Source organism: Silurus meridionalis, chromosome 2 (genome assembly GCF_014805685.1).
Source record: "Silurus meridionalis isolate SWU-2019-XX chromosome 2, ASM1480568v1, whole genome shotgun sequence".
Lineage (NCBI taxonomy): Eukaryota > Metazoa > Chordata > Actinopteri > Siluriformes > Siluridae > Silurus > Silurus meridionalis.
The window spans coordinates 12,275,673-12,299,206 of NC_060885.1; the positions used below are offsets into that span (position 1 = coordinate 12,275,673).

At 36.1% G+C, this 23,534-nt stretch overlaps 1 protein-coding gene across 10 annotated transcripts in view; it reads right to left on the reverse strand.

The window, feature by feature from the left end:
• Positions 1 to 630: 630 nt before the first annotated feature.
• Positions 631 to 23,534, reverse strand: part of blnk (B cell linker) — a 47,742-nt gene continuing 24,838 nt past the window's right edge. For 6 of the 10 annotated variants that reach the window (XM_046867032.1, XM_046867009.1, XM_046867070.1 and 3 more), the window contains 20 exons: positions 19,282 to 19,328; positions 19,088 to 19,128; positions 18,851 to 18,962; positions 14,373 to 14,473; positions 14,194 to 14,254; positions 13,770 to 13,808; positions 12,443 to 12,465; positions 12,260 to 12,282; positions 11,975 to 12,031; positions 8,596 to 8,626; positions 8,416 to 8,458; positions 8,095 to 8,188; positions 7,960 to 7,987; positions 7,828 to 7,867; positions 3,960 to 4,023; positions 3,828 to 3,859; positions 3,631 to 3,680; positions 2,805 to 2,888; positions 1,287 to 1,442; positions 631 to 1,110 (listed from right to left, as the gene is read on the reverse strand). In XM_046867032.1, coding sequence (XP_046722988.1) covers positions 994 to 1,110; positions 1,287 to 1,442; positions 2,805 to 2,888; positions 3,631 to 3,680; positions 3,828 to 3,859; positions 3,960 to 4,023; positions 7,828 to 7,867; positions 7,960 to 7,987; positions 8,095 to 8,188; positions 8,416 to 8,458; positions 8,596 to 8,626; positions 11,975 to 12,031; positions 12,260 to 12,282; positions 12,443 to 12,465; positions 13,770 to 13,808; positions 14,194 to 14,254; positions 14,373 to 14,473; positions 18,851 to 18,962; positions 19,088 to 19,128; positions 19,282 to 19,328 — 1,243 coding nt within the window. In that variant the 3' untranslated portion in view covers positions 631 to 993. The remainder of the gene's footprint in view (positions 1,111 to 1,286; positions 1,443 to 2,804; positions 2,889 to 3,630; positions 3,681 to 3,827; positions 3,860 to 3,959; positions 4,024 to 7,827; positions 7,868 to 7,959; positions 7,988 to 8,094; positions 8,189 to 8,415; positions 8,459 to 8,595; positions 8,627 to 11,974; positions 12,032 to 12,259; positions 12,283 to 12,442; positions 12,466 to 13,769; positions 13,809 to 14,193; positions 14,255 to 14,372; positions 14,474 to 18,850; positions 18,963 to 19,087; positions 19,129 to 19,281; positions 19,329 to 23,534) is intronic. The other 4 variants (XM_046867026.1, XM_046867015.1, XM_046867010.1 and 1 more) reach the window with 4 other exon arrangements.

Sequence of the window (23,534 nt, forward strand, 5' to 3'; positions counted from 1 at the left end):
CGAATGTGACAGCTCAGTTGTAAAGATTCCCTGGAATTGTGATTATGATACGGCTACAGCATTCCTCTATAACATTATCCTTGTCTTGAATACCAAAAGTGTTCTGTTTTTTTTTTTTTCCCACCCCACATTGGATTGTTGTTCAGCTGAATCCAAAAATTCAATGTTCCCATCAACTAAAGTTAATTTTAATTCTCTGTACTTGTATGCAAGGAGCTAGCTTTACCTGTATAGATCTCTCCATGTTAAACATTTCTGTTGTATTTATTCATCTTTGAAAAATGTCGCAAAGAAAGATACATTTTGTTACTTGTATTTATTTTATGAAGTCACAGTTTGGGCAGATTGCGATGGTGATTATTAATGGTAGCACCTAATTATTTATATGAATGTGATCACTGCGTTTTGCATGTCAGGTCCTACTCACACCTATACCTCTTTGATGCAAAAGCGTTTTCCTGAGTTTAAAAAGAATGCTTGGGGAAAAAAAAAAAAGAATATTCCCAAACAACAAAATACATGATCAAGTGCCTTTCGTTAAGACTCTGTAACATCCTGTGTTTTGTGCTGCGTGGAGCTGTGATGCTGTTTCAGTTACAAGAGAAAGAAATTGGACTCTGAAACGCTGTATGCTTTGAGTACAAATGCAAGTTTACAAACCTGTAACATGAGAAATGTATATACGTGTACACTAGAAATAAGGTCATTCCGTTTCCACTTCATCCCGAGCCTCAGTAAATAGATTGTAATTAAAAATGTTGCAAATTGTTTCAAAACTTTGATTGAATTGTTTTGTCTGGAGTTGAAAATACACTGTATAACAGAAGTGCATTAAATACAGCTTATGCATGAATACTTTACACACTTTTACAAGCCAGTTGTCAGTATAAGCAACACTTTGCTTTTTGATCAGTGTTAAATTTTTTCCCCTCCTTCTTCACCAGACTGACGGTGTGAAGAGTCGTGACAGGAAGTTGTTCAAATGGAATCGAGTCACGGCTTTATGGCGTGCTTCAGAGTAGTGGAGTCTTTTGTGTTGCTTTGCATGTCCACCAACACGAGCGTGTTTTTCTGATGGTTCTCGATGATTTCCGAGACAGTTTTAAACCGCTAAAAGAGAAGAAGCGAGGAGAGATTTCACTAATGGAATCTAAACAAAAGAACTTTCACGTCATTAAAAAGCTTAAAACGTGAGGAGGTGAATAACAGAGAAGGTGTATTGTGAGCAAATTGGTCACACTTATTAAAGTGTCTTACATAAAAAAAAAAAAAAAATCATACTTTACCTCTTCCCTGTTCTTCTGCTTGCCCAGTGCGTACTGTTTTGTGGCGAGAATGTAGCGCACTGGTATGTTGTAAACCCGCCCATTGTAGAACACAACTAAAGTGTAGGGCTGCAGGGCATCTACACCTGAGCTCTTTCTCACCATGTAGGAACCATCCTGAGGCACAACACACAACACCGAGGTGACATGAAAGGACGTCTTCACTGTTTCTTCACTGTATATGTGAAGACATATGCTTTATATATCTCTCTAAACTTTATGGTATGTTTTAGTAAAGAATACACATTTTTTAAATGTTTCTGAACATAAATAAAATCCAAAATGATAACGTTTGTACAACATACCAAAGCAAAAATGTCAAGTTAGATTCCAATTTTGGAAAGAGAAGATTTTGGGGCATTTTTTGTCTACAGCTTTTCATACATAAACATGCACAAATAAGCTACTGAGGGTTTCAACCTGATTTACAACACTTTCTCTTTAGAATCAGGGAATCTCTTTGGAATCTCTTTATAGTAAATGATATATTTTTAGAGTATATTTTAAAAACAATGGCAAAAATGTACAGTCATTTCCTTAGAAGACGTCATGCTGAAAGATGAACTGTTTCCTGGTATTCTGCTGGTTGCTTATACTACATTTACTAGCTTTTTAAAATGTATTAATCTTTCCTTATGAGCTAAATCATTATCCACAGAAGTAATATCATATATAATAAGATAAGTAGGTTAAATAGGCTCCTTTACGAATCTGAACATTGGTGATGAATTATCTGTAACTGCATGGATTTGACTCTGGGGCTCGATTCCATTTAAATGGCAGCTTTATATTGACAGCCTCCTTTTAATACTGTACTTTGTTTATCGTGTAAAAACAAATCGTTTACAGGAACTTGTATGGCAGATACGCCGTGCCGTTTAATCGTTGCTATGGAAGGAGTCTCCAGTGTCTGCGTTTTAACAACTGGTGAGGGGGGGGGAAAGCTGTTGTGACTGTTTATAGTCATTTAATGTTAAATATATAACTAATAAGATGAAAATTTTGGCAAATCTGTACCAGAGAAACAGTACATTTTGGGATGTAAACCACACCCATCGTGGACTATTGTTCTGTAGCAGCGTAGCCTGAACATTCCTTATTCCTTATACAAATAAGTTATTAGTGCTATTTAACACAGCTGAAGTCCCATTCTTTATATGAGTAAAGACACTGCAGCTTGCGATATATGGCCTTATTGCGTTCGGCTCTATTATTATCTTAAGGATTCATAAATAATCACTTTGACCTGACTAATAATATGACATGACATGCTAGAAAATACTCTTGTTATTAATATATAATATTAAATATTCGATTACTATATGTGGAATCAATGAGTTATTATATATTTAAAATAGATTTAATATATAACCATAAATTAAAAGTCAAAAACATGAGAATATAATTAATACAAGTTAATATAAAGTATTATGTGTGTGTGATAGAAAGGCTTTTGGGTTTTGCGTAAGCGTAACACACCTTGGCTGATCGGGTAAGTGTGTCCTCTGCTGTTTTACGGTCACAGTTACTGGCATACCATGGCTTCTTATACACACCAGCCTCCTGCACGAAACAATTATGTGATGTGATCTTCATAGAAAGAATTACAGTAAACACCTACACAATAGCTTACTGTAGACCTTCACTCTATAGACAAAGGTTTCTGGACACCTGACCTTAGAATTTGTGCGCTTTTTTTGAATGCTCATTCCATATTTACTTTGCATTTGCTATTATAACCTTCACTCTTCAGGGAAGATGTTTTATTAGATGTCTCTAGAGATTTGTATTCATTCAACCATAAGGGTTAATAAAGTCAGGTACTGATGTAGAGTGAGGAGACCTGGGGTGCAGTCAGTGTTTAATAGAACTGTCAGAGTTCTTTATCATTTGAATCTCTTCTACTTCAACCCATGTAAAGTATATCTTCCTGGAGCTCACTTAGAGCACAGGGGCAATGTCATGCTGGTGTGGTTTGGGTCTGTTTCAAGTGAAGGGAAATTTAAAGCTACCTCATCTGAAGACATCCTATACAATTGTGTGCCTCCTACAACTTTGTAGTAGCCGTTTGGAGACGAACTGCTGGAAAATTCAGGTGACCCAATACATTTGTCCATATATATTTTATATTTTTGCTTTTCTACTTAATAATGACATCAGCTGTAGTACTTTATTTGTGTATTGTTTTCAAAGCAAAATGAAAATGTGGAAACACTTAAATGAACAAGAGGATACATGAAGCAGTTAAAGGAAAGGTTAATGTAGGTTGATATATTGAAGAAGTACGAGCAGACATGTTTTTCACCTCCTCTTGCTGCCTAGTGGCACTGTCCTCCTGAGGTAAGCTTCCTCTCCCTGGTGGAGACATTGCACAAACACATAACTGACAAATTACCAAGAGAACCAATCGACAAAACTGAAGCAGAGAGTGAGAGAGAGTGAGTATGTGGGTGTGTGTGTGGGTGTTTGGGTGTGCCAAAAATCTATTTTAGATCTACTTACTCTTGCAGAGGTTGTCACGCTGCAGAGACCTGCTGAATTCCACCAGTAATGAAAAAGGATTTCAATCAGGAACTACACACAGTGAATATTTGCTGGATTTGACAATTGTGCTTGGTCTTTTTAATTACTTACTTTACAAGAAAAAAGGAAGAGGATGTAGTGGGGGGAGAGACCACAGCAGAAGCCGGATCCCGAACTGTAGAGCATCAGATACGTACAACAATATAAAGGTCAAGATCAAAGCAAACTTTACTTTTTCACTTGGAGCTAAAGGGCATTAGACTCATACACCATTGTTCAAACACATCACCGTGTACCTTTAAAGGTCCTGTTTGTAATGTTTAAATGTGTTTCTGGCCTTAAAGAGTCCTCTAACTTCAAAGATATGACATATTTCTATGATTTACATCAAATTTTGAAATTCTGCTAGTTTTCATCAGTTTAGTTCATTTTTGTTGACTTTTTTTTGATGACAAAAAAAATAAAAACAAGGTTTGGTGTTGGTTGGGGGAGTACAAGATAGCTTGATATTTAACTTTCTTTTGGCTTCTCCCATTAGGGGTCGCCACAGCGGATCATCCGCATGTTTGATTTGGCACGTTTTTACGCTGGATGCCCTGCCTAACACAACCCTCCCGGACCGGCACTAAGAGTGGCTGGGGTTGGTGCCCTGACCCGGGATCGAACCCGGGCCGCAGCGGGGAGCGTGCCGCATCCTAACCACTAGACCACCAGGGGTCCTACAGGATAGCTTGATATTGATTTATTTAAACACAACAGAGCAAAAAATTACACACCACTACATTAATATTATTATTGCTGCTGTTATTATATTTATAATCCCATAATGCACTTTGTTTAAATTATACCACAAACTGTTATATAATGATCATGATAGACAAATGTCAGAGTTTAAAAGTGAAATACAATGTGGTTCAGATTGTTCTAATAAATAATAACACTCATTAAACTAGACCAGCTGCCCACACATGACTATAGAATGATGCAGTATTATATACACCAATCAGGCATAACATCATGACCACCTGCCTAATATTGTGTTGGTCCCCCTTTTTTCTCCCAAAACATCCCTGACCCATCAAAGCATGGACTCCACTAGACCCTTGAAGGTGTGCTGTGGTATCTGGCACCAAGATGTTAGCAGCAGATCCTTTAAGTCCTGTAAGTTGCAAGGTGGGGCATCCATGTATTGTACTTATTTGTCCAACACATCCCCAGATGCTCGATTGGATTGAGATCTGGGAAATTTGGAGGCCAAGTCAACAGCTCAAACTTGTGCTCCTCAAACCGTCCCCAAACCATTTTTGCTTTTTGGCAGGGTGCATTATTCTGCTAAATGCGGCCACAGCCATCATGGAATACCGTTTCCATGAAAGGGTGTAGTTGGTTAGGTATTTGGTAGGTGTCAAAGTAACACTTAGTCAGGACTTAGTCAGGACTTGTTGATTGGACTTTAAGCCCAGATAATAGAAGTCAAATATTGTAAAAAAAATTTTTTTAGGAAAATTCTCAGATTGTGTTCCTACAAGAAACACATCTTACCCCAGTGGACCATGAAAAATTAAAAAGGAGGGGATTTTCAAAGGTGTATTATTCAGTGGACGTAGATGATGTGTAGCAATTTTAATATCGTGGACGTAGAAGATGTGTAGCAATTTTAATATCACAAAAAGTGATATTCAAACAACTTTCAGAGATCTCGGACAAGGATGGAAGATAGATAATAGTCTGAGGGAAAATAGATGACACAAACATAACAATATATATTGTCTATGTCCCACCTGGGAATGAGTTTTTGTTTTATAGGAAAATATTTTTGACTTCATGATAGAGGGTAAAGGAATTGTTATATGTGGTGGAGACTGGAATATTCGTCTTAACCCAAAAGTCGATTCATCAAAAACCCAGTAAAACAGTAAAATTCATGATCTAATGGTGGAGTTGGGCACACAAGATCTTTGGAGGGACTTTTATCCATCAGGTCATGATTACACATTTTATTCAAATTCTCATGACCTTTACTCAAGGATAGATTTTTAATTTTTAATTTTAAAGAGATATGGTCATAGAATACATAGTTGTGATATTGGATCTATAGACCTTTCTGATCATGCACCTCTCTCTCTTGCACCATACATATTCACAATATATTAAATATGCAATATGTTGAAAGCGATATACACAGATGGAACTCTCTCTCTTTCCTGGGTCTTAATCATAGAATTGAATTTGTAAGGATAAATATCCTTCCACGATATCTCTATCTAATTCGGGCAATCCCTGTAGAGATTACTTCAAAACAATGGTCTGAATAAAAAATTAAATAAATAAAAAACGGGAAAAAACCCAGGGTCAAATTTAAAACATTACATCTCCCAAGGGAGAAAGGAGGTATGGCATTACCCAATTTTAGGGATTACTTTGCAGCTCAAAGTAAACCTCTAATTAATGTATGTAATATAACCTAACCCTAACCCAACATATCTTGCTAGGTGGAAATATATTGAACTCTCAGTAATCAATGACCCCCCCAATTCAAGCAATATTAATACATAAACACTTAAGACAATTTAAAGATATGGTGCAAAACCCATGGATAAAAGCTCAATTACAAAACTGGAATATGATGAGAGAAGAATATAGACGGAGCCCTAAACTACACATATTTTCGATGGTATGAATACGACCCTGAATTCAAGCCTAACAAAATGGACTACAGATTAAAATCCTGGGTTTCAAAAGGAATAACTTTTTTCACTCTATTACAGAAAAGGGACACTTAAAAGACTTTGGCAGTTTGAAGGATTACTCACTTGAGAAATCTGACTTTTATAGATACCTTCGAATACATAATTATTTTGAACAAAACAGATCTTGACGACCCAGTAGCAAGGATATTTGTGGGCGCTTACCAAGATTATCTAAAAAAGGAGGTCATATCCAAATTTTATAAAGGCCTAAGAACAAATGAATCTCACTCTACAGACTATATTAGAAGATTATACAAGAGAAATGGGGAAAGGGGTAATTTCCTAATAATCACATGAGAAATCAACTCATATATGGTGGGAATTCACGTGGAAGTGCCTTGTTAGATTTTTTTATCACACCAGAAACAGAAAGCTCATATAGTTGGGGTGACACCAAATGTTGGAGACAGTGTGGGTTTCAGGAAACTGATCATTGGAATATACTTTGGGAATGCCCAGTGACCTTTTTTGGACAGAGATTCATAAAGCAGTGGAAAGCATATTTAACACAGTCTATCCTTTTTACTTTTCTACACTATTTCTAGTGAAAGCTGATTTTTTTTTAGGCAAGACGACCTGATGAATTTTTATTTGCCATTCTAATATCTGCAGGTAAAAAAGCACTCACAAGGTGCTGTTTGCTTCCTGAACCCCCCACAATACAAGATTGGATGAATATTGTAAACGACATCTATATAATGAAAAGGATTACTTTTTCCCTACGTCTTAAGAAAATGATTAAAATGTTTTTATTAAATTCTAAGTGGGTTGAATATGTAAGAAAACTTTGCCAAGATTTTATAGAAGTATAGAACAAATGGCCTTTACTTTTTGAATGGAAACTGTTTTTGCAAATGTCCTTGCTCACTTCTCCTCTATTACATATTGGAAATTAGTATGCTTTTTCCTAAAGACTATACTATATACTGAGAACCATTAATTAACTTTTATTAAGGAGTTGAAGTACAAAGAATATATCAGACCTCCCCCAAGTAGTAATTGTTCCTTTTTTTCTTCTTTTTTTAATTCCATTTGTATTATGTATACATTCTAGAATTTTTTAAATGCATTGAAAGTTATTAATAATAAAAAGTTCACTTGCTGCCTAATATATCCCACCTACTAACAGGTGCCATGATGAAGAGATCAGTTTTATTCACTTGGTCATAATGTTTTGCCTGATCACTGTATTACTGCCTAAATAAGAATGAGAGCAATATTTCACTGACCAAAGTTACCTTCATTGTCTCTAGATGGAATGCTCGGTTTCTGAAAACGAAGAATTGTCATTATAAAATACATATAAAACAAACAAAAAACAAGTCATGAAACATCTGATTTCATATTTTAGATTTACATACCTGTAAGGCTAGTGGTTTTGGGTTCTTCCTAATAATCATCAGATAAATGTATTTAGATACAATTTTGTGTTGTATATCTAACATTATTCACCGTAATCATACAGACATAGTAAACATAATGTTGTAGAAACGTACACTTCTCTTGGCAGAGGGACAGGTATAGATGGCCGTCTTTCTTCTACGCACTTCCTCTCCTCTCGATCTTCTTTTGAACCTGCAGGGGAAAAACCTGTTAGGTAGACATGAAGGCCATGATATCAGTAATGTTTAAAATGTGTACATGTGTTTTGGTGAATTATTATATTAGTTTATTACATTCATTACTAGTGAAGAAATAAAAGATATTACATAATATTAAATCATTAACATACCCAGTGTTCTCTTGTCCATTATATTTAACACAACCTATACTTTAAATATTGGTCATTATATAATAAAGTATTTTTTAATACTCACTGCCATCAAAATGAATATCATATCCATTCTTATCCTCTGGCTCCTGTAAATCACATGAAAATTACTATGATAATTGTTGCAATTCATATTTACACACAAACACAAGACACATTTCTGATCTTCTATTTTTACATTTTTTTACTTTCTTATAAAAAATAAAAAAAAATCTGAAATGCTTACTGGACAGATAGATGGTTTCTTCATATGAAGTCTGAAAGTATAAAATAGAAAGTATTATAACAATGTAATTACTCTTAAGTATAAATGAGTTCTATTGATTTAATAAATGGGAATGTTTTTTTCACAAAACCGTGACAGTACACTACATCGCCATATATACACACAGTTTAACCATAAGATTCATATGTGCTTTCTGAACATCCCATTCCACATTTAGTATCCATTTGCTGTTATTATATCTTCTGGGAAGGTGTTCCACTACATTTTGGAGTGTGATTGTGGAGATTTGGTCTCATTCAGCCACAAGGGCAGCGCTCCAATTCATCCTAAAGGTGTTCAATCACATTGAGGACTAAGCTCTATACCAGGCCACTCAAGATCTTCCACTCCAACTTATGTAAACCATATGTTCATGGAGCTGTGTGTGCACAGGTGCATTATCATGCTGGAACAGGTTTGGGTGAAGGGGAAGTTTAATGCTACTGCATTAAGGACATCCTACACAATTGTGTGCAACTTTGTGGTGACAATTTGTGGAAGAACCACATATGGCTGGAAAAATGAAGTTTCCCAATACTTTAGTTCACATAGTGTATCTTTTCTGGGGCTTTTTTTTATGTGTCAAATGATATAGACATGTTAATTGAAAAAATATGATAAAGTTCACTCTTTCTAGACCCAGTCTGATCCCATGAAAATTGTATAATAAATCTAATCAAAGTGTAAGGATGAAATGTTTTTTTACTATTACATAAATAAATTAAGACTTTAAGGGAATTTTTACAAAAGTATACAAATTTAAGTAGTCATTGCACGAAAACTATATAACATTTTCTCAAATTTAAGATTAATCTTAAATGATCTTAATAATCTTATTATGTTGTTCATTTTGTACACCACAGCAATGATAATCCTGATGATTCATTTTCTATAACAGCAGCTCAGACAGTAATTCGGGCTGCCAGGCAAATCGCAGGCTTATATTAATGTGCTCGGTCAAATACGTCCTCGTTTCTATAGTAACAGCTCATTCACAGGCCCTTGTATAATGGATGCTCTAAATAATCCAGAACCTAATAATAAGTGTGTTGTTATTAAATAGAGAAAACATGTCATTAATGACATGGTGATGAAGCTTTCCATAAGAAAACATTTATGTAACGTTTCTAAAATGAGTTTCGGTGGTCAGTGCTTGAAGGTCAGTAAGTTTTCTGACCCAGGAAAGTCTTCAGGGCAGAGGGCTTTGTGATTTCTTTGTAACACAATGAAGAGAGTAGGAGGGAGTAGGAGGTTGGTAAGAGGAATACAGGGATGCAGTATTAACAAGAACTAACTTGTTGCAGGTTCAACATATTGATATAATGTCTTTTTTAGGTTTAAACACAACTTTTCAGGTAGGTAGAGGTAATAGTAAGATAACTGATTATTTTCCTATAATTGCAAACCGTGTCATTTACTTATGTATATTTATTTTTGCTTTTTTTTTTATTGGTGCCAATACTTGTAGAGAATATGGTTAATTGGTGATACTTTTGCTTCAATTTTGAACTAGGCGTGTTATTTTTTCTTACTTGACACCATCTACATAAACATGCAGAGCAAATATGATAATCGTCATGATAATATATACGTTGCTATGTTTTGGGATGGTTTGAGGAGCATGCTCTCAACATAATCAAGTATCTTTGGGGAGCACACCTTCAGAGGTCTTCTGGGGTCCTTGATTTAACCAGACAGAGCAGGTTTGGTGGCACAAAAGGGACCTAAACTACATTAGGTAGGGGGGTTTACTGTTAGAGTAGACGTGATTCAATAAAATGTCTCTGTTGCCCTCTAGTGGCTGTATGCGTACCATATTTATCCTACATGTTGTTATGCTCTAGCAACACTACCTGGTACGTTATTTTCCGAGCCACACTCACTATTACATGCAAGTATAGCAGACTATAGTGAATCAGATGATACCACCATCCAAAATATGTAGAGGGTGGATTAGGTCATAAATCATTTCATGGTGATTGATACAGGTGATGCATTTGGTTTAAGACTTGATAAAATGTGAATACAAGGTAATAAAGTTGTCATTTATCTCCCTGTATATCACAATGTTCTTGTTCACAGTCGAAACATTTAGTTGCATGTGTATTATAATAGTTAGATATTAGGATGTAGCTAATGAGGTGATCCATTGGTAAAATGCGAACTGATAGTGCCAGAGAATAAGCTGTATACTTTATTGAAAGATTACTGAAAGACAGAGTGCCATCTTAGTGCTTCTGGCAAAAGTTATAAATAATAAAAAAATATATAACAAAACTAAAAAAACTTTCTACAACACATCTGACTTTAAAGTTTTGCATGAGTTTCTCTGTGTTCACCAGTTTCCTTGTATGTATTTTTGACTATGCTAATTATTCTTCCTCTAAAAGCACACCGAATAAATAATGATTAATTCAAAGACCAGCCACTAGAATCCTGACTAGTGCAAGAACAAGTGATCATTACTTCACTGTAGGTTTCAATCTGATTTAAAACAAGCTCATAACAGCTTGCAACCCAAGATAGAACCTCTTCTCAAGAAGTTTTTTGTTTGTCTGAGCTCAGACTCATTTACATTTCATGGGTGACTGGGCTTTCCTTTCTTCTGCTTCTGAACTATTCACTTTTAGGATTTAATTACATTTGTATTATTATTTATTATTCTTTTTTTGGCTTAGGCTTTACTTTACTGCTAAATACATGTTGATACATAAGCAATGGGGCCACTACAATCTTGACCAGGAGAAAGATCATACTAAAGATGAACCAGTCAATTAATCGGGCTTAAAAAGTTCCTCGGGCTCAAACTCTAGTTCTGATTTAATTTAATTTATTACCAATTATCCTGCTTTACTGTGAATGCAGGCACATGGTGGTGGGTTTAAATTTGGCCAAATGTAATTCATTGAGTCAGCAGCATCATGTCCCAGCAGAGGAGGGTAAAATTCTTAGGTCAGGACTTTTCTTAACATTTACCTGAAAGACAAAAACACACTGTTGTGTAAAACAGTGGTTTTGAAACTGGCAGGAGTAAAGTTTGCCATTCGCATTAAAACATGTTCAAAGTGTAATCTCATTTAACAACCGCAAACTTACACACAGTTCATATCTGAAAAACTTTGCCATGCCAACTAGTTCTCACTTTTTCAGGACCACATCATGATCAATGTCTTTATTTTCTCAGGTGTAAAAACATGCACACCTATTTGCTGCTTTAAAATATATCAAATATTGCATTAGTTTCTTCTTCATACAGTCCAACACTAATAAAAAGAGGATTATATAACTCACATTGTGTGGACACAAAGTCCAATATTTTCAGTTATTATCAGTGTAATACCTGGGACTTGGTTTAGGGGGCAGCTGTAGTGCTGGGGATTGGAGCTTTGAGCTGCACCTGTGGACCAGAAAGAGGAACCGTGACATATTTTGAAAAAATAGCACAAAAATATATTGATGAAGCTAAGAATTTGTGGTGTTTAGGAAAGTGGTAGATTTAGCAGGTGCAACAAAATTAATTTCACCAGACGCACATCAAAAATAACATGCGGAAATGAAAGTCAGAGTCCCCAAAACAATTCAGTTTTTTATATCTACAGATGCTCAGAGACAATGCTAGACTCACCTACTGATGGATGGAGAATTGTCCTTAAAAAAAAATAAAAAAATGACATTTATATATAAAGTATAAGTATATATATATATATATATATATATATATGCAAGTCATTACATAAACATGTGCAGTAAAAAATTGATTAAAGTCCTGCAAATTAAAAGCAGATTAGATCTGATCATTAAAACTCACCTGGTCAGGAACCTCATAGACATCTGAAAACAAGAGGAAAACATTAGCACAGTGCAGTACTCACAATATACCCTTTCTTTCTGTAAAATGATCATCTGATTGCAATTATTTTAACTGAATTGAGTCACATATCTACAAGTTTGACAAGGAAATCATGAGATCATGTATATGTATGTAATTGTAGAAGTAAATGGCAATAATTGCTCAATATAGTCAGATCAATGCCCCTTTATAGATTAATCAGAATTCTTGCTTATTGACCGATAAATGACCTATTAGTAACTGTGGATTTCATGCAACAGACAATATTTTATAGCATATCACAAAAACTTGCAAAACAATGGCAAATAATGACAATTACAAAAGCTAAAAATGTATTTTTAGTAACATTTTTGTATTATTTCATTAGTACTCTTTTTATATATATATTTATATTTAAGTATGTGCATTCATCTACTACTACTAACGTAAATACTGTATACTAAAGTATTAGAAAAGTGGCATAAAATCAACATTTGTTATTTCTAGTTGAATGTCCAAGGCAATCTGCTGTTTTATCTCAAATTGCTTCAAACAATGACCACAATTTTCTTATTTCATTTGTAATTCAAGTTTCAATTTGTCCACTTTGAATGTTTGGGCTAGTAATGATTACATTTGATGACCTTATGTATAGCGCTTCCATTTTACTGCACCTAATGTAACGAGTCTGTTTTAGAAAATCATAAGCAGAGTATAAATGTCTGAAGTCTGCACTTTGTAGCCCTTGAAAACAACCACTAAAACATTATTTAGATACATGCAGCTATGTGCTTTTGGCCATTTTCCATCTACGGAGGGTTTTTTTGTTCTACTGAATGGGGTGTCATTTGGCTCGATAAGAACATTAAAGTTGCTCATGAATCCACTTTTCTCCTGACACATCATCAATACACACAAGTAAATCAGTTCCACAAGCACATAAGTGCGTCAGCATGTTTTACAGTTGAGCTGTTCTGCTGTTTTTTTTTTTTTTTTATAATCCCCATTCTCCTTTTCAGTCTAGTGCAAGCTGATTTTCAACTCAAGTTTTTTCAGGAGACTTTTGTACCATAATGGTTGAACAGCCACCTGTTCTTCCTGATCATAATGCTTAGCACTGGTTTTTGATAAATCCTCTGAGGTCATGCTGTTTTTATCATTTTCTTAATGCTGACCACAACAAAATTAAAAGTGCAACTTGGAATAGCCAATGCTTCTGTAACGTCATTAACAGGCTGGTTTCCATTGCTAAGCACGATAGTGCATTCTTGCTTTCCCAACTCCTGGATTACAAATAACAGCATACCTGGACTGTATGAGCGTCCTGATTGCATTCCTTGGTGATCTATAAAGGAAAAGAAAAACAATGATTCATGTTTTTTGAAGTTGTATTATATGTACACCTTAATACACAGTATTTTGAGGTTGAATACTGTCATTATAAGCAAACTGGCTATTAAATCAATGAATTTACAGCAGTAAACTGTACCAACCAGCATGTCTAATGCCATTTAGTGGAAAAATCCATATTTTATATGTGATGAAATTGGAAAATATTTAGTATTCACTCTTCTGACTGTCCCATGTAGGCCAGAATTAGATGGTTTAGATGGAATTTAAATATGGGTGTATTTTGTAGATTTAGCAATTTTGTAGAATTCTGTAAAAAAAATTGACTTTTTATTGTTTCTGCTGATATATTAGTTGAAATATATGTTTTTTTGCAGAACCTTTTTCAGAAGGGTCAATATAGTTATCATCCATGTCTTCCTCAGGATCAATATAGTCCTCCTTCAAAGAAATAAAGATTAAAGATTTAAGCATTATTCCAGGATGAGTTAATATTACTACATACATAAGATCAGTGTCTGTAAACAGAACAAAAGTCAGCATTAATATTTTTACTTACATCATAATTTGCTGCTTGTTTAGGCTTTTCTGGAATTGGAGGTTTGTTTGGTAGGAAGGGCATCATCGGTTTAGTTTGCATTTGTCGACCAGGGCGTGCATCTGAAAGAAGCGACAGAAGGTTATTTTTTTTTGGTGACTGACTACATACTGATGATGGGGTTAATTTGTGATATGGCAACATTTGCATGCTAAAGTTCTTATAGCAAACAGCTGACTAAATCGATGTATATACAGCAACACAGGCGTTCACATGAGCAACAAGTGTATTCTGTATGTGTGTTCTGTGGTTTCAGGATTTGTATGTAAAAAAAGAAGCTCAACACTTTAACCAGATTAATATTTACCCTAAAAATACAGTTTTGTCTATGTTCCATTAACTGTATGATTCTATCAAGGAAGTTTGTTTTATTCCTGGTAGAATTGAAAGATGTTTGTACTTTCAAAGATCTACAGTTTCAACCTACCTACCAAAATACAATTTATACAATTATTATGCAGGGTTATTCAAAAAGAATGAACTGATATCATGACGCATTGCTTCAGTTCTCAAGCATAGTCATGGAATGATTCAGTGACCATTTAAAAGATTTTAGAAGATTGTCACTGCTCAGTTATGTTCCCACTTGCAAGAGAACAACATCTTTGAAAATATTTCAGTCAGGTTTTAGGCCCCATCATAGCACAGAAACTGCCCTAGTTAAAATCACTAATGACCTGTTTTTAGCTTCAGACCAAGGCTTTATCTTGCTGTTAGTTTTACTAGATCTTAGTGCTGCATTCTACACTATAGACCATGATCTCCTCCTAGATCGCTTACAGAATTACATCGGCATTCAGGGACAGGCATTAAGCTGGTTCAAATCCTACCTGTCCGATCGTTAAATGAAGAGCTACTCAGGCTAATGCTAGTAAATTATGGCATGCCACAAGGTTCAGTTCTAGACCCCTGCTCTTCACAATATACATGCTTCCCTTAGGAAATATTATTAGAAGGCATGGAATTAACTTCCATTGTTATGCTGATGATACCCAGCTATATATCTTAACAAAACCAGGTGATACAGCTCAATTAGCTCAAATAACTGAGTGTGTTAAAGAAATAAGAGATTGGATGACCCATAACTTTCTACTATTAAATTCTGATAAGATGGAGATTTTGCTCATCGGCCCAAAAACCAGTATACAGAAGCTCCAGCATCTCAACCTGCACTTAGACGGATGTTCTGTAACTACAACGTTTACGTTTACAACGTTTACCGTTGTAGTTCAACGGTAAAAGACCTGGGAGTTATTTTAGACAACAACTTGTATTTCAAAAATCATATCAACCAAGTTACAAAAACAGCCTTCTTTCACCTTAGAAATATTTCTAAGCTAAGAAACGTTATCTATATGTGATGCAGAGAAGCTCGTCCATGCGTTCATGACCTCCAGAATAGACTACTGTAATGCATTACTAGGTGGATGTCCTGCATCCTTAATAAACAGGCTTCAGTTATTTCAGAATGTGGCAGCACGAGTTCTTACAAGGTCAAGAAAATATGATCATATAACCCCAATCTTATCGTCTCTACACTGGCTTCCTGTTAAGTTTCGAATAGACTTTAAACTACTGCTTCTTACTTATAAAGCTCTAAATGGTTTAGCTCCCATGTATCTATCCAGTCTTTTAACATGCTACAATCAATCACGCTCCCTGAGATCTCAAAACTCTGGGCTTCTAGTAGTTCCTAGAATAGCATAGTCCACTAAAGGTGGTAGAGCATTTTCACATTTAGCTCCTAAACTTTGGAACAGTCTTCCTGACAGTGTTCTTGGCTCAGACACACTCTCCCAGTTTAAGTGTAGATTAAAAACATATCTTTTTAGCAAAGCCTACACATAACACGCGTCACATCATAACCTTGTGCTCCAGAACATATGATCACATGCACATTATCAACTTGTGCTGTTAATATCATGAACAACAGCTACGCTAATTTCTCTCCACTGCTTCTCTTTCTCTCCCCATCCCGAGGCATCCTGAGGTTTGGCCAGCTCCAGTCATGTCCCACCTCATGAAGATTATGGACTTTTGAAGAAGTAGATGCCAAACTCGCAAACATCTAAAAGCTGCTAGAGCTGAACACCTGAGCAAACTCATAGAAAACAACCAAAACAATCTTCAGTACAGTAGCTAAATTAACTACAAATCAGGTATCTGAAAAATGTGTTCCACCACAGTTTAGTAGTGAGGACTTTATGAATTTCTTCACTGAAAAAATAGATAACATTAGAAAAACAATTGTAGCGGTCCAACCTCTGACAGCATCTCCTGACATTATCTCGCCCACAACTCCACAACTCCACTGTTTTATATGTATAGGACAGGAAGAGCTTTATGATGTTATTATAAAAGCTAAATCAACAACATGTCAGTTAGATCCCATCCCAACTCATCTATTGAAGGAAGTGTTATATACAGCTGGTGAGGCTCTTCTCAATATCATTAACTCCTCACTATCGTTAGGTCACATCCCTAAATCCCTTAAATTAGCAGTTATTAAGCCCCTAGTTAAAAAACCTAATCTGGATCCAAACACGCTCTCAAATTACAGACCAATATCATATCCTCTATTTATGTCTAAGATTTTAGAAAAGATTGTCGCTGCCCAGTTATGTTCCCACTTGCAAGAGAACAATATCTTTGAAGAGTTTCAGTCAGGTTTTAGGCCCCATCATAGCACAGAAACTGCCCTAGTTTATATCACTAATGACCTGTTTTTAGCTTCAGACCAATGCTTCATCTTGCTGTTGGTTTTACTAGATCTTAGTGCTGCACTAGTGGTACTGTAACCACTAGTTCAACGGTAAAAGACCTGGGAATTATTTTAGACAACAACTTGTATTTCAAAAATCATATCAACCAAGTTACAAAAACAGCCTTCTTTCACCTTAGAAATATTTCTAAGTTAAGAAACGTGTTATCTATATCTGATGCAGAGAATCTCGTCCTTGCGTTCATGACCTCCAGAATAGACTATTGTATTGCATTACTAGGTGGATGTCCTGCATCATTAATAAACAAGCTTCAGTTAGTTCAGAATGCGGCAGCAAGAGTTCTTACAAGGTCAAGAAAATATGACCATATAACCCCAATCTTATCATCCCTGCACTGGCTTCCTGTTAAGTTTTGAATAGACTTTAAACTACTGCTTCTTACTTATAAAGCACTAAATGGTTTGGCTCCCATGTATCTCTCCAGTCTTTTAACACGCTACAATCCGCCACGCTCCCTGAGATCTCAAAACTCTGGGCTTTTAGTAGTTCCTAGAATAGCAAAATCCCCTAAAGGTGGTAGATCATTCTCACATTTAGCTCCTAAACTCTGGAATAGTCTTCCTGACAGTGTTCGGGGCTCAGACACACTCTTCCAGTTTAAGTGCAAATTAAAAACATATCTTTTTAGCAAAGCCTACACATAACACGCCTCACATCATAACCTTGTGCTCCAGAACATCTGATCACATGCACATTATCAACTTCCGCTTCAATCATGAACAGCAGCTACGCTAATTCCTCTCCACTGCTTCTCTTTCTCTCCCCATCCTGAGGTTTGGCCAGCTCCAGTCACATCCCACCTCATGAAGATTATGGACCTTTAAAGAAGTAGATGCCGAACTCGCAAACACCCTGAACCATCTAGAGACGTACCAGTGCCAAATAGATCCCACTTCATGTGTAGAGTTTTTACATTGGACCTTCGGGAGTGTTTAAAGGCTCTGGCATGGAGAAGCTGATGCTGGATCTGTGATGATCACAAATGTTGAGCTTAGTAGCTCCTAGTTTTATAACCATAAAGACTGTATAAGACTGCAGAAAGAACATTACTTATAATCTTATACTTCAGTACTCATGTTAGTTCTCACTCTCCAGTGTTCTGTATTGTTGAAAGATTTATGATCACACTCTTGATGTCACCCAAATGAGGATGGTTCCCCTTTTGAGTTTGGTTCCTCTCAAGGTTTCTTCCTCATAACATCTAAGGGAGTTTTTCCTTGCCACAGTCGCCATGGCTGCTCATCAGGGATAAATGCACACCATTCACCTTAACTGTTGATTTCTGTAAAGCTGCTTTGAGACAATGTCTGTTGTGAAAAGCGCTATACAAATAAACTTGACTTGACTCATCTACGTTTTGAATGGCTGCCACAGGGGCGATGTAGTCACGTCGTTGTTCCGGAAACGTTCAGTTGTTATATTGCGTAATGAAATATATTGCGTAATGAAATAATTATTTTTGAATAACCCTGTATAAAAAAAGCAATTGAGAGATTTAATACGAAATAAAGTGATGTACCATCTGGTGTAATGGTGTCATAACTTTAATTTATGATTGATCTGCATGCTCTCCTTTACAGATATTCTATATAGATACACAGTTTGCTGAAGACACTTAAAGTGAATGATGAATCATAACTTTAAGATTAAACTTACCCAGATAGTCTCCACCTGGGTAGTTGATCTTACGGGCAGGATTGAAGGATCGCTCACAAGGGGGAGGCTCATAGTTGTAATCACCTTGTGGATCTTCATACAGGTCATTGTCCTTCAATAAGAAATTATTTAAATTAAATTCTAATTGAAGTTGTATTTCTCACATATGCAACTGTACACAGTATATGATGTGAAATGATATCAGGGATGCATTAAAATAAGGAATGGGATACTCACAAAGTCTGAATCTGATGACTGTTCTGAGTCCTGGTTATCACCTAAATACAAAGTTCAGAGGATCTTATAAAGTGCTCATTCTTTTCCAATAGTAACTTTAGGTTAGTAATGAATTCATAGTGAATAATAGATTCTGCTGGGGCTTTTAATTATTCTTGAAGCATGTTCAATATACTCCAAGTTCATTAACTTACCTGGGTAGTCTCTTGCAGGTACTTTTGGAGGTTTATTGTTCGTTAGTCTGAAACAGAAAACAGCAATGCAGAACACAATGAAGTGTCGTGTCTCTTCATGCATCAACTTTTAAGTCACAGATTAATTAATAAAATAAAAATTCACAAGTTAATTATTTGAACACTTAACACAAATACTATGCAACTACTATATCAGATATTTACAAAGGAACATGAGTCTCTTTAACAACAAAACAGTTTTTCAGATGTATAAATATTAGCCAAGAAAATATATTGTGCTTTGAAAGAGAAGAAAATCTTTTTAGCTTCAGAATGATTTTGTGGCCTTTGGGTTTTTTGATCTTTCAATACCAATAATAAATTTGTTGAGCATGTGCCAAGTCATTCACAATGAAATGTGGGAAATGTATTAAGAAACAGTGGCATCTAGGTTAGTAGTCATTATGTGAGTTTGTGAATTATTGACTTTAAACAGGCAAAAGCCAAATTACTGTTGCATGGACCAATAAACCATAATTTTTCATCATACATTTTACGCGATAGCTTCTTGCCACATTATGTTGAACAGCTAACTCTTAGCATGAGCATGCTAAAACACAACTGATAGTTTTACGATGCAGAGCTTCTAATGTGATGCTGTGACCATTTTTAACACAAACTATGCTGAAAATTAGCTACCTATCTCCAGTTAATATCTGTTCTCATCATATTGCTGGTCATTGTGGCGGTACATTCCAAAGTGCACTCAATAAAATAGCCCACTCTTTTGTAGGATACAAAATGATAATAGTTATAAAAAAAAAAAAAAGGGAGACAATATATGTATATTGTATTAATGTACAGTATATTAATCTCAATTACCAAACCCTACCCATTATTACACACCAGGCTGTTTGGCTAATTTAGCTCTCAATTTATCAGTAGCTAAAGAGAGCAGTGCAGGAAATAGAGAATGACACCTTCCACCTATCTAAACTGATCCTTCATACCACTTGACCTATTTACATTTATAGTATGTCTCTTACTCCATCAGCTGCAAAAGACTGCTTACACACGTGTTTGCAAATTCATGCTTTTTGCATGGGGGCCAGGTTATTTTCGAACTTGCCAAGCCACACAGTTGCATAATTTAGAGGCTGACTATTCATTTAGCCAGTTGTTTTGTTTTGTGTTGACACAAAGACCTCTTATAAGATACATTGTGCATACGTTGTGGCACCTCAACTTTCATAAAACATATATTTTCTTTAATTAAAACATTATGTTTTTGGCTGGATTCATTCTGCTCAAATACAACTCCGAAAAAGTTGGAAACAATGTAAACTGTAAATAAGAACAGTAAATGTTTTTAAGGATAAAATAAGATGATTTTAAATTTGATGACTGCAACCTGTAACATCTATCAAAGATTTGGGAGATCGTCCCTGTGCCGAAGAAGTCTACTGTCTCCTGCCTCAATGATATAGCGCTTTAAGAGGCTCGTCATGAGGCACATCAAGACCCAGCTTCCACCCTCACTGGACCTCATGCAGTTTGCGTATCGTCCAAACCGTTCAATGTACGATGCCATCTCCATAACTCTAAATTGACAAAACCAAAGAGATGGTTGTGGACTTCAAAAAGGCACAAAGTGGCCATTCTCCACTGAGCATCAATGGATCCTCAGTGTAGATCATTAAGAGCACCAAATTTCTTGGTGTTCATCTGGCGGATAACCTCACCTGGTCACTCAACAGCAGCTCAATCACCAAGAAAGCCCAGCAGCGTCTCTAATTCCTGAGAAGGCTGAGGAAAGCTCCTCTCCCTCCCCCATCCTGACCATGTTCTATAAATGAACCATTGAGAGCATCCTGAGCAGCTGAATTACTGCCTGGTTTGGGAACTGCACCTTCTTGGATCGCAAGACCCTACAAAGGATATTGAGGACAGCTGAGAAGATCATCGGAGTCTCTCTCCCCTCCATCAGGGACATTTACACCAGACGCTGCATCCACAAAGCCAACAGCATTGTGGACGACCCCACACACCTCTCACACACACTCTTCACCCTTCTGCCATCAGGAAAGAGTTCCGAAGCATTCGGGCCGCCACATCCAGACTGTGTAACAGCTTTTTCCCGCAAGCCATCAGGCTCCTTAATACACAGAGCCACAGAACTCACACACACACACACACACACACACACACACACACACACACACACACACACACACTCAACTATGTGTTACTAAACTGTACAACCTGAATTTAACACGCACTCATTACTCATCTCAATCCATTCCGCCACCATTTATTTATTATTTATACTTAACCATATTATACCGTTTACATGCTGTTTTTTTGCACCTCTCAACTGCTGCTACTGCTGTTTTTGCACTGCATTGTGTTTAATTACATATACTCCTGGTTTTAGTCTTTATAGTCCTCTTTGCACAGTACTGTATATTTAGAGTATACAGTAGGTTTACTGGTCAGCGCTCTCTCGTGTTATGTGTATTGTCCCACACTGTGTTGTGTCCGTCCTTAACACAATCTACACAGTGCAGATGAAAAACAGACAACAGTAGAGACAGACAACAGTACAGACAGACAGACAACACAACACACTGTGTTGTGTTGTCTGTCTGTACAGTTGTCTGTCTGTCGGTCTGTCTGTCTGTACGTTCTGTTTTTCGTCTGCACTGTGTAGATTGTGATAAGGAAGGACACAACACCAAAACAGTTTGTGTAACAGAATGCGTTTTTATTTTCTCCTTCTTGTTTCTCTCTTCCTGTCTACTTCCGTCTATATCTCGAACCCTAACCCTAACCCCCGAAACACTGCCTACTCCTTAAAAGGCTATGCCACATTTAACCACTCTACACACTGTTTGCAATAGGTTGCACTCGATGCACTTTACGTAGCTTTATTTTATATAGATTTACGTTGTGTGTTGTGGCTCTATGTTGTTTAGTGTAGCACCAGGGTTCTGGAAGAATGTTGTCTCGTTATTACTGTGTACTGTGTACCACAGTGTATAGTAGAAATGACAATAAAAGCCTCTTAACTTTGAGAAAAAGAAATTCATTTGGGACACTGTGTACCTTCCCTCTTCTTTTAACATCAGTCTCTATACAGTATGTCTGGGAACTGAGCAGACCATTTGCTAGAGTTTTGGGAGACAAATGTTATCCAGTTTGTGTCTGATACAGGTTTCTACCTGCTCAACAGTCCTAAGTATATGGACCAATTGAAAGCTGTCCATTTTTTCAATTGGTGAAAGATCTGGACTGCAGGCAGGCCAGTTTAGCACACGGGCTCTTGTACTACAAAGCCATACTGTTGTAAGACATGTAGTATTAGAGTAAGCATTGTCTTGCTGAAATATGCAAAGCATTTCGTTAAAAATGAGTGATCTAGATGGAAGCATATGTTGCGCTAAAACCAGTATATACTTTTCAGCATTATAACCGCCTTCCAAGATTAAAACGGCACCCATTTCTAACAAACCCATATACCATAAGAGATGCAGGGGCTTTTAAACTGAGCACTGAGAACCAGACAGGTGGTCTGACTCAGAGGTTGAAATGCCAGTAATTCCAACATGGTCTGATAATAATGGCTCTGACAGTTCCTGTACTTCCGCTACAGCAGTCAAGTTGATTATTGGTCTCAACTATAGATTGAATTGTTTTTAGTGGTAATTTGCTTTAAATTATTATTATAACTCTTTTCCTTCATTTTTTCTTACTGCTTGCTTGTACCTGTCTGTGATGTTTAATAAATTTAGTTGGTTCAATTTCCCTGAAAATAAGGAAATTATTAACTCATCTGAAACCACTGCAACTCTGACAATGCAGTTACAGGATGCAGTAAGCTTCTCCTGCAGCATGTTAATAAAGGTGGTCTTTATTTGTCCTGCAATATTAATATTTAATCAATTGCTTACCCACAAAAAGAAACAACCCACACATTTGAAAAACTATTTTGAGGCCATGTGACATCTCCTTTCCTGGCTGGGCTAGTGATCTCTCAATTTGTATGTGTATATATAAATGTTTAGAACAAAAGCCAATTCCGAGTTATTTCTTTTTATGCTCGGTGGAATCTGTAACATATGCATTTCCAGATGGAGTTTTCCTTAAAGACATATTTTTTACATATATTAATACATTAACATTATAAAATACATCGACATTGATTGATTCTATGTCACATAAAATCCCTCTGCACTAATAAACACTGTATAAGTCTGGTTTCTTTTGACAAAGAC